We start from the raw sequence: 12,208 nt of genomic DNA, 5'->3' as shown, positions 1-12,208 counted from the left end.
GAAAACTAATTCAGGAACTGACTCATACTTCCTGCTTCAAGATCCAACCACAATGCACAGATGTTCATAAAGGCCTTTTCTTTCTACCATAAATGGCTCTCTGCAGCATAAGCAGAGTTGAACAGGAACTAAACCTGCTACAAAAGCGGAACGAGGCTGTGCAGCCTGCAGATAAAGGCGTGTGCATGTTAAAGGCAGCCTTTCATTTGCTTTAAAGTGTGGTTAGAATGAGAAAAGCAGCACTGTGGGATTCCATATTTATTCACACCGTGACTTCCTTAGCAAGTGAGTTCAGTTTACAAGAGGGTATTTCTAACTTCTGTTGCCCTACACACCATTAGGGGAATCTGAAAAATCAGCTGTGCTCTTCTACCTCTCATGCTTTCATCAGGATCAAAGGCTCTGTAACTGGAACTTATCAGATATCGATTGGAACAGAATTTAGGCTGTTCTTCCAGAATTGCGCCCACTCTGTGTTGGCGATGGGAGTAACATGGTGTCTATTACGTGGTGCAATTTTTCACTTTTCTTATCCACAGGGCCTCGGTAGGATCTTGATCCATTGTAGTCAGTGGGACCCCTCATGGTAGTCAAGTATGCACAACAGAAAGTGTGTGATCAGGGCCTAGAATCCCAGGAAGAAAGGGAAAATCGGAAATGTGGCCACTCACCTCATCTGCACCATGCTCCTGTAGCTCTTTGTAGAATTTCAGAGAAATACTGATCATCACTTTTGTCTTGTCTCCATTGGGGTTGGAAATATGATAAAGGACTCCATCGAAATCTTGGAAGGAAGCAGAGGAGAGGGAGGTTAGGAATTCATGTAATTTCTTAGTTCCAAAGCATTGCATAATGTAAAAGTTTTTCAAAATAGGAACTGTATGGTATAAAGATCTCCCATATTACTGGGCCCACAAGCACAGTAGCCTGTAATGACGGAAAGAGTGCTAACTTTATGGAGGAATACTGGAGATTAGTAACAAAGACTATAATGATCTTTGACAACTTTGTATCCCAAGTTAAAGTTTAGCCCAGTCTTGTTTCAACTGTCACTGACAAATTTGCCACATCCTTAATCCATACAAGCGTATTGAGACGAAAAGCTCTCTCAGGCAGTTAACTTTTGTCTCTCCACTTGGCTTGAGGGTTGCCATTGGCATCCAGACGTCTGACACACTTTGCACCATGTGGGCTACAAATATCTGACAGTGGGGAATTCGAAAGCCAGAAGAGCAGCAGGAAGTGCTCAAGCAGAACGCAGGTAGTACAGCAGCGGTCTCCCTGGGCAGTTTTCTTTCTAGGCTCCCCGCTTTGGTTCAGAAGGTAGAATGGACTGTACGGCCTCTGTTTTGTTTAATTTAAAAGCTCTGTTTAAGGTGGGTTTCTCCACAGAGCAGTAAAACTCTAACTGGTAATTGGAATCGAAAATCTGAACTGCATGATGAATACTTGCTATGTAGTTTTCAAATCAAATCCCATCTCATTGGAGACCAAGCTACAGGGAACAGGCTTTCAGTTTATCTTGGACATTTGAGTACCTATCATCCTAAATCAGACTCCTATCTGCTGCATCCAGATGGGTGCTACATACCTCATTACACATGCCATTGTGGGCATGAAACATCCTGGGTAAACAGAGGGTAAACAAGTTAAAGCCATTTAGTTCATTCACTTTATAAGTGCTGTGACCATTTAATTCATTGTCACCGGCTAGTGCATCAGGTGAGGAGGATGGATGGAGAAAAGAGCCTAACGAATTCCAAGCACACTTCTTTAAATTATTCCGTCAAGAGGAACGCCTACTAAATATACCGTGTGGCACATACACGTAAAGGCACAGGTTAGTCGATGAAACAAATCTCTCCATATGGTGCTAGGTGAATTCGAGCACACCAAACACTGCGATCATCAGGCCAGACAAGCTTGAATTTTTTAAAGGAGATAAAAATTTTGTGAACCATACCTGCAAATGTTACTTCTACTGCCTCTGGTTTGTTCCTAAGGAATAAGAAACATCAGATGTCAAAAATCAAATCACAGCCCCCTTAAAAATTGTACAGAAACATTGGTTTACTCGTTTTAAAAAGCAACATGGCCACATTTCTGATTAGGAGAAGTGGCTTTTTCTGAAAGCCCCAACTGTATAACTCCCTAATACTATTCAATTAGGAAAGATGTTACTGACAAGAGTTCTGTACTTTGCCATCTCTCCATCACTCTCACTGTGAGCAATGATTTTACCTCAACCGCTATACCCAGCTTTTGAAAACAATCTTGCCATTTTAGTATGACATTATTCATAGCCTATTTATAGATACCGGAATTCTCCATCGGAGTCTGAGATCCTAATCAATTAACAATGCATGAGTAGACTTAACATTACTAAGAAATGCATTTTAAAAACAAAATGTATTTATTTTTAGCCTCCCAAGATGACAGTTCCGGAGTCAGTGGTCCCCCTGTAAGCATGGACATCATCATAACCATGTAAAGCATGGTAGGGAACTGCAGCCCGTACAGTACTTTAGGTGTTAGCAGAAAGACCCTTCCTCTGAGCTTGGATCCTGGTAGGTGAATAGAACAGGAAGCTTTTTAAACGTGTTTCGCATCATATAAATTTAAACTGTATCCAGGCATTCTGTTTGTAATTTAGGATTCCAAACAAATACAGACGTTTAAAATATTTCACTTTACCTTCATATGCTCTAAGCTTAAAAGCTTAACAACAATGCCCTGAAAGGTTGCATTTCTCCAGGTGCTGGAGTTAACTGGCACTAACTACTCTGATGGAACTGAGTGCTTATGAAGGATGAACTTGCTATGATCCATGATAAGCGGTTTGCCTGCTGTCTCTGCATCCTGAGAGGTGTTGCTGAAACCATAGCCACTAACATGGCATTCTCTGATGGGAAGAAATACAAAGGTAGCAGTAAGGTATGGGCAGGGAATTCTAGAGGACAAACAGGGTAAACGATTTGGAGATTAGAGAGACGAGGTGGGGGAGCTGGTATCTCTTATTGAAAGAACTTCCGCTGGTCAGAGAGACAAGCTTTCGAGCTTACTCAGAGCTCTAGACAACAGAAGTAGGCCCAATAAAAGATATTAACTCCCCCCACCTTGTCTCTCCAATATCCTGGGACCAACACGGCTACAACAACACTGCATACAATTTGGGGATTGACAGTTTACCCTTTTTGTGGTATATGTCTGCTTATTTTAAAAAGAGAATCTAGTAGCCACTACTGGATGGGTGCAAATAATATTAGGAAAAACACTGCTTAAAATATTAGGACCAAAGAAATCTTAAGTGAAGGTGTTTGGCTTTCATCCTCACCCAGATGTATCAAAGGAATGACGCAAAAGGCCCAATTCAGCAAATAAATCAAACTGGTATCTACACAGACATGTCTTTCAGATTGTGCGTGGTCACAACCTGGCTACCCCACTCTAGATGTTTGACCTTTTGTCGAATCTTGCTCACTGTAGGCAACAACACTGGCAGATGCCAGGCACACCTTGGCATATCAGGGAAATTACACAGAGGCTGGAGGGGGAGCAGTGGCTTGGGATGTGTCTTCATCACCTTGTTTCAGAACCGAACAACGTTAATGGGTTTTTTGCACGATAAAAGCCACTGCTTTGCCCTGCCATCTGCTCTGTTTGCAGACAGCTCCATTTCAGACACTGCTGTGGAGACCCAGGAATGCAGCAAGGTGTGCCAAATTCAGCACAGACATACAGCAAGACTGATGCAATGAAAGGCATTAACATTAGGGCTGAGTGTAACTCATATAATTGCTTTGCTGGGGCAGGAGAGGCACTTATCCTGCGGCTAAGGCCTATGGGCAAGTGGATTTGGTGGGCTTATCCAGCCCTCACTGGTATTAGCACTGGCAGGAAGATGAGACATCACTACTTTCTGTAAGTCAACAGCTGTGAAAGGCAATAGCCTCCTTCACTACAAAACCGGAGAGTCTCAATCTTTTGCACTGCTGCAGCAGCAAAGATAACCCAGCAATTGGAAGAAGTGATGTAAGTGGCCTTGGGGCAGATCTTTTAGTTTAAAAATCACTATTACTTGCTGATCTCTCTCGCTAATCTCTGCTCCCAGCTGGGTCTTGGGAAGTTGCTTCTATATTATAACTTTTGCTCTGGAGTAGGGAGCAGTTCCCAAATCACATCAAATTAATCTCTGCTCCTGGGTATCAGCCCACAGCAGATAAACAGAACTTCCACTGGTGCGTATCAACTCACCACACAATGTAAGGTGACTGGCAGGGTGGTGCTCCTCAAGGGGGGTCCATGAACATAATAGCAAAGGGGTCCTCGTGGCCAGGAGCAAAATATCGTGAATAATGTGCACAGCACCTCCCCCAAAGTATTTTGTTGACCCCACAGCCATGACTAGGGTATTCTTTGATGGGGAGTAATGCAGAGGGATAGAGCAGTAATAAGGCATGGGGGAAAGGAATGCAGGGTGCATCAGTTTGTTTTTGTGAGCATTACATTCACTCAAATTTAAAAGATAGTGCGGACTAGAAATATTTCAGCAAAAGTCCCAGGTAGGGAACTTTAAGGTGGTACAGTTAAACACCCTAGAGTCAGGAAATACACAAGTTAAGGTTGCTTGTGCACCCTTAACTCTGCCCTCTCATACGCAGGTAATACAGCCGTTTCTAATTACATGATCACACACCACCTGCCGCGCTCAGAGAAATAGCATTTTCTAGAACCGCACCTGTAAGCGCAACGTCTCCTGCTACTCTATGCTACTCTTGTGCGTGCTGGACCAGAGTCCAGGAAAGTATGTTATACACCATATGTGCAGTGAACAAGGCAAAGACTTTGCTTAAGGGAGTAGAGCCCCTACCCATTTACTTTGCACCTCGCCTTAAACGGCTGTAGAAAAAGAAATACTCACAGGCATTTCTCAACGAGTTTCCCTGCCAGATTTCAACTTAAAGAGATCAAGCCTAAAAAAATTTCAGCCCCACAGCTAAAAGTTTCAGAAATGTACAAGCAACTGGAAACAGGGTATTGGAATGGAAGTGCTCACACACAACACTATCGGTTTAAAATGGGCTCCAAATACAACAGGTGAAGTAGCTGGGATCACTAGTCCTAGTCAACAGATGATGAGGTGCACACGGCATTTATCCTGCAGATTGCTGGCAAAATCCATTATAAAAGCTCCTTTTAGATTCTTACATTTAAATGACAGGTTTCAGAGTAGCAGCCGTGTTAGTCTGTATCCATAAAAAGAAAAGGAGGACTTGTGGCACCTTAGAGACTAACAAATTTATTAGAGCATAAGCTTTTGTGAGTTACAGTTCACTTCATTGGATGCATTCAGTGGAAAATATAGTGGGGAGATTTTATATACACAGAGAACATGAAACAATGGGTGTTACCATACAGACTGTAACAAGAGTGATCAGGAAAGGTGAGCTATTACCAGCAGGAGAGCGGACTGGATACAATTAACTTAGGCTTGAATAAAGACTGGGAGTGGATGTGTCATTACACAAAGTAAAACTATTTCCCCTTGTTTATTTCCCCTTCTACAGTTCTTGTCAACTGCTGGAAATGGCCCACCTTGATTATCACTACAAAAGGTTCTCACCCCCCAGCCCCAATAGCTCACCTTTCCTGATCACTCTTGTTACAGTCTGTATGGTAACACCCATTGTTTCAAGTTCTCTGTGTATATAGATCTCCCCACTATATTTTCCACTGCATGCATCCGATGAAGTGAGCTGTAGCTCACGAAAGCTTATGCTCTAATAAATTTGTTAGTCTCTAAGGTGCCACAAGTCCTCCTTTTCTTTTTACATTTAAATACATCACACTGCTTAAGTAAGGGATTCCTTTAAATTCACAACTACAAGAGCTAGCAGTATAGTACCTACAGTATCACTGCAAGCTCTGTTTGCATATTGGTTTGTATATATCCAAGTGGCCTGCACTGTGAAACCTTATTCTTCTTATGTGGAATCTCCATTACTGGAGGTTTGCAACCATGGAAGCCCAGTCCCTACAACCCTCTGCTCATTTCTTTGTGGATGAATAGTCCTTTTGATCCATGGAGAATACTACATCATCCACCCAAGACCTTCTTTCTCTGCATCCTGCTCTTCCACCATCAGCTTTCCCTTCCTGTGCCTGTATACATGCATTGCCCGCTGAAGCTCTTAAAATTGTGGAACCATGTTCCTCAAAATCAGGTTTACTCAATTTGGCACTGAACTGGAGTTCACTTATCCCCAACACAGCTCCCTCTGGTGTCAGCTTGTCTAGGTTTTTCCACAACCATAAGGTTTCGAACAGTACATCGTCTTCTGCTACAGTGAATAATGAGCTCCTCTTTATCCCTATGTTGCTACCTCAAATTTCTTACAACCCAAATTCACCAAAAATATAACAATCTTTTCTTTTTGCTACATCCTGTCCTAAAAGTAGAATTATTTTGTGGTATGGGACCTAAAAAAAGGTCCCATACCACAAAATAATTCTATCAGCTCCCCTTTTGTTACCAACTCTAAATACAAGACAGACCTGATTGACAAATCTGTCTGAACCCTGAACCTAAGATGGCTGCAGTTCCTACGAAAGGCAGTTGTCCATTTCCCAACAACGTGAATATTAATCAAGTCCAAACCACATATATGCAATCAAATACTCACTAAATCCCCCATCAGGAACATCTGCTCTGTACTTAGATGCAAGAATACAAAAAGGGTTCTGGCAGGTACAATTTCTTCCTGCTCCACTTCCTCCCACCATTCTTGCCTACCTCAACTGGGTTTACCTAGAAGATTATTACATTGGCTCATCTATAAGCATGATACATTAACTCCACTTAATGTATGTTGAAGTCCAAATCAGATTTGTCACCCCTAGCAGAACTATAGCTTCAAGAAGATCTGCAGTTTCCAACAGGCACGTAACAGCAAACCCTCATCTGACAGCACTTCCTCAGTTTTGACTCGGACCACTGCCAAGTTCCTCAGCTTCATTACTCAGCCTACAAACGTTCGCAGCCCTATGTAACAATAATTAATTTTTAAAAAGAGAGGAAAGATATAATTATAAAGCTTGTTCCAACTGTCCTCATCTTCTATATTAATCAAGAGCACGTGCAAATGCAGACCTGGCCAGTAATGGCACAGAGGATCGTGGCTCACGATTCAAATGCCTGGACCAAGCCGCGGAGGCCCGCAAGGGTCCAGGCAGAGCAACGCACAGGTATTCTAATCTCCAGCTTCAAAGGATAAATATAAACTACTTCAAAGCGCAAAGACTTACACCAGAGGGTCTCAGCCTTTTCCTTTCTGAGGCCCCCCTCAACATGCTATAAAAGTCCAAGGCCCGGCAGTGGGATGACTCAGGGCTCCAGCCAGGGATGGGACCCTTGGGCATAGGCGTGGTTTGACTTCTATTTTGGGGGGGCAAGGGCCAGCGGGGCTCGGGCCAGCTCCACACAGCAGGGTCCAGGGAGGGAGCGCCACCTCCACCTCCTAACTCATCTCAGCGGGCCATCCACTGCCTGGGGCTGTGTGCCAATGGCTGCTCCACGAGGGCTCTGCTGGCCCCAGAACCGGGTCCCCACCTGGGTAACTCTGACCAGCTGCGGGAGCAGTCAAAGGGAACTGAGGAACAGCTGCAAACCCAGGTGCCAGCAGCAGATGGGCAAATGCCACGGCTGCCCACTCCATGGCACCACCAGCCAGAGGAGTAGCTGCCCCTCACTGTCTGGCTCCAGCTTCCCGTCTAGGATCTGGCCAGAGGGTGAGAGCTGAGGGAGGTGTGGGGGGTGGAGCTGCTCCCAGGACTGCCCCACTCTGGGTAAGGCACAGCAGTTTGGGGAGGGGGCAACACCCTCATGCCCCCTGAACTCTCCCTTTGGGCTCAGGGCTTCAGCCCCACTGCTCCCAGCTTCAGTGGGAAAGAGCTTAGGGTTTTAGCTCCCTGCCACTGACTTCAGAGAGGGAAGCGGAGCTCAGGGTTTCAGCCCTGCGCCACTCCCAGCTTCAGCCCCACCGGAAGGTGCCAGAGATGGGGCTTCAGCCCTGTAGTGGGGAGAGGAGGGTGTGTTTGAGGCTTCACTGGGGTTTGGGGTTCCAGCGGTGGGGCCCCACCAACCCCCTGAAAGGGGTCATGGATCCTCAGGGGGCCACAGACCACCGGTTGAGAACCGCTTCCTTAAAGGACAGAGCATCACTTTGTAATCATTGGCGTCTATGTACAGGTTTACCCAAGAGGGATAAGATAGCATCTCATGAGGCCTGATACAGTTTACAGTGACCTGCATTACACCTAGGGAAGGATCAAAGCAAGGAGGCATGGTCTACTGGTTAGAGCAGGGGCCTGGGAGTCAGGTGCTCTGAATTCTATTGCTAGTTCTACCACTCTCTGACCTTGGCCACATGACCTCTCCACCCTAGCATTTCCCCTCATTTATAAGGTGGAGATATGAACCTGGCGTGCGACTTGTTCACAAAATGCTCTGAGCTCCTCGGCTGAAAGGCACGATGGAAGTTCAGTGTATTAAGAGTACTGGGACACAGCGCAGCCAAAGAAACGCAGCCGCACGTATCTGGAGCCTTGCTCCATCACACAGAGCACCAGACCCAGACGCACTTCCTTTCTGGTTTGCAGCAGACACGCTGCAAGCATTCACCTTGCTGGCCTAGTGCTGCCTGCTGTGGGACTTCATGAGAGAACCAATAGTTATGTTAAGTCCAGGATTAAAAAAATCCACTTGCCGGTCACCTATTGCAAGCCTTCCCTGGACAGCATGGGGATCTAAGCCATCAATTTTATATCTACCTTTGGCTACACGTTTAGTCCTCGGGCTAGCACCCACATATTCCTGTATTAACCACCAAGAGTGCGCTCGGTGCTGTTCAAGACCTGATGCATGCCTGGAGAAGCTTACATTCTAAACGGATAGGTTACCCAAATCAGACAACCCGGTTCTACTGCAATTCCAGCTAAAACGATTTAAGACAATAAAACTAAGATGACTTAAACTAAACTGTTCAACAGAAGCACGCCTGAGACAAACTCGCAACCACGACATCCTGCAGAGTTCCCATAGCTCTAAAACCATTTTAAAGGCGAGAGGACAAATGCAAATAGTTAACAGTAACCACTTTTACTCCCAGGGCTGCTTTCTCACTGCAGGGCAAAAATGCTGAAGTGTTCTGCTGCAGAAGATGCAGCAGTGCCCCGCAACAAAAGAGTTAAAGTGACATGTATGAAGTAATAAGGGCAATAAATTGTGTGGCTACAGCTTTAAAGGCTCTATAAACCCACCATTAAAGATGGTATGGCTGCATTTTTGTCATGGCTGCCAAAGGAATCATACAATCCGTCACTTTCATGGGTTTTTCTTTGTAAAGAACACCCAGGACTTGACATTCTGGGATTCTTGCATACTGGCGGGTGGATGCAATGAACCATCAAGAACCTCATTCAACTTGGCAGCTCTCATGGTTCGAGTGGGAGACAGAACGAAGAACTCAGCAATATATGAAACCAGATCAGTAAATTCTTAGCAAGAATTTAAATCCTCCACAGGAAAGGAAAGATTCCTTTTAAAGAAACATATATGGCCCTATCCTGTAAAGTGTTATTAATCTGTCTTTTAAGATGCCTATCACATTGCTAATTTCCACAGGAGTAAATGGAATTCACATTCTGCAGGATCACACCTCTACACAGTACATTTCTCAGAGCAGGGATCTTGCAGCCCAGCTATGTACACCAATGATGTTATAAACTGATCTTAAACGGGAGTTACGCTGGATTTCAGACGTTCTAATATAATTCTATAAAAGTGCAAAGTATCTTTTATCTGAGGTTTTGAAAGTTTTACACAAGGTGGATCTCATCCCTGTTCTACATCTGGGAAAACAGAGCTAAGTTAAGTGTCATGATGAAGGTCATATAACAAGTCAGTGGCAAAGCTGGAACTACAGCTCATGCCTCCTGACTCCCAATCCTGTGTTCTAAACATTAAACGTAACTGCCTCTATGATAGCGTGTATGTTCAAGGCTGTCCGTTCTCACCACACACTTGCTCAATTCAAGTTATTTGGACTAAAGGGGGCAAATGATGATTATTTCAAGTAAGATGTCCAGACCTGAGTTGTTCCTGAATTCCCATGATTTTGCCCTCATCATGACAATCCTGCAATGGTTCCTAAGATGTACCCCGAAAAAATCATAGATAAAATGGCATAAAGCAAATGCCACCAAAGGTCTTAAAATATCATTGTGGACAATCATTCATTGTCCAAAAGGATACACACCAGAGTTGTGGTTTGACTTTGATGGAATAATAATAATGGAACACATTTTGAGATCTCAAATTAATAAAGGCATAGACTGAAACCCACTCCATATGACTTATGAGAAATATGACAGCTTGAAAAATACATCCCTGCATGTTTCAGATCCTTGTCTTGACCCTGTGCTTGCCTGGACAAGAGCGCTAGGAAAAAATGCAGAAGTTACAACTTCTTCTCTTATATCACCATGACAAAGGGTCAAAGATTATACAGAAATAAAGCCTATTTGACTCATTTTTAAAAACATAAAAGCAGTGTTTAGATTATTATAAAGGCAGACACCACATCAGCAAACCAAGTCTCTGAGATAAGTAGAACCAATCCAGAAACAGCTGGTATTGCATGGAAGTATGGACAATGCAGAGTAGAATGGAAATCTGCAGGCCGGCAACTGTTACAGAACGAGCAACATGGTGATTTTAGTGGTATGAAGCAACAGAATTTGCTTATGCTCAAATAAATTGGTTAGTCTCTAAGGTGCCACAAGTCCTCCTGTTCTTTTTGCGGATACAGTCTAACACGGCTGCTACTCTGAAACCAGAATTTCTGAAGGCAGTACTTTGCTACCTCAACTGTAAGAGCTTTATTAGATAAAAACAGTGTCATGTCCTCCAAGCTTCCTCCAACAGGAAGAGCTCCTCAGTATGAAGCCTCATGACAAATGAGAAACTTTGCAAGAGACAACCTCTAACACACAATATTTTGCTCTATACAGGCCAGGCAAGAGCTGCGCTTTAACAGGGTCAGCTGAGGGCTGTGTGTATAATGTGGTTGCCATGTCTTGGCAAGACTCTTTGCATTAGACGCTTGTAAGGAGAAAGGTGATTTGTTTAGAACTAATGGCAGGTTTCAGAGTAGCAGCCGTGTCAGTCTGTATCCGCAAAAAGAAAAGGAGGACTTGTGGCACCTTAGAGACTAACAAACTTATTTGAGCATAAGCTTTCGTGAGCTACAGCTCAGCCTACCGAAACTAATCAGGGATTGATCAAAGCTAGGTGGCTATTCAGATTCCTATTTTATCACAAGTGGACAAGGATGAAAGACGAGCATGTCAGTTTGTAAGGGTCTATTCAATGTCTGAAAGCTGGGGGGAAGTAGGAAGAAGCAAGTCTCATTTTGCACAGGTTACCACTATTCTGCACACACAAGGCAAATCTCTTCAAAGAAACCTTAGAGTAATAGATAAGAAGTGGAAGAGGCATGAGAATGGGTCCCTTCCCCCAAGCCTGACACGGGGCCTGTCCAGTGTTCCTGCATGATGCACAGTGAGTGTGCAGAACGGGGGCTGGCAACTCCACCCCACTAGGAGAGGAAGTACACTTCAGAGATAACCCCAATGCCTTCTGTGCAAACACTGGTTTTGCAGGGCCTGGTCGACACACCAGCGTCGCACGGCTTTAACCATACCAGTATAACGCAGCACAAACCCCCAGACGCGGATGCCGTTACACCAACACAAAAGCGCTCCTACCGGTTTAGCGGATTCCCCTTTAGCGGGAAGGGGGCTAAAGCGATCCCTGAATAAGCACCTTTACGCTGGCATAACTGCACCCGCACCGGGAACACCGTTTCCGTACAAACCACCCCCCTGTCTCCCCACCCGCAGAGCGGGCCTAGAGGTGCCCTTGCTGCCTGCGGGCAGGATCTCCCCATGTCCTGACACAGGGGCCGCTGCTCAGGTAACTGGGGGCAGGGGGCACTTGGGCTGCCCGGCTGAGACCCACCCGCTCCCCCCCCAGAACCGCCCCTGGAGCGGGGGGGGGGCCGGAGCTGAGCCACTGCTGGGCCCGAGAGGGGCCGGTTCCCCCGCGCCGGGCCGGGCCCCGGGCCGCCGCCGCCCTTCCCCGCCCGGC

At 45.2% G+C, this 12,208-nt stretch overlaps 1 protein-coding gene across 3 annotated transcripts in view; it reads right to left on the bottom strand.

The window, feature by feature from the left end:
• The window catches only part of ARPC2 (actin related protein 2/3 complex subunit 2), a 308,635-nt gene that overhangs the window by 21,291 nt on the left and 275,136 nt on the right, over positions 1 to 12,208 (bottom strand). For all 3 annotated transcript variants that reach the window (XM_048868778.2, XM_048868779.2, XM_075117701.1), the window contains exons 3-4: positions 1,964 to 1,998; positions 672 to 784 (exon numbers count right to left, since the gene is read on the bottom strand). In XM_048868778.2, coding sequence (XP_048724735.1) covers positions 672 to 784; positions 1,964 to 1,998 — 148 coding nt within the window. The remainder of the gene's footprint in view (positions 1 to 671; positions 785 to 1,963; positions 1,999 to 12,208) is intronic.

The sequence above is a fragment of the Caretta caretta genome, chromosome 11 (genome assembly GCF_965140235.1).
Source record: "Caretta caretta isolate rCarCar2 chromosome 11, rCarCar1.hap1, whole genome shotgun sequence".
In the NCBI taxonomy this organism is placed as follows: Eukaryota; Metazoa; Chordata; order Testudines; family Cheloniidae; genus Caretta; species Caretta caretta.
The sequence above is the reverse complement of the archived record's forward strand: the minus strand, read 5'-3'. Positions and strand labels throughout refer to the sequence as shown.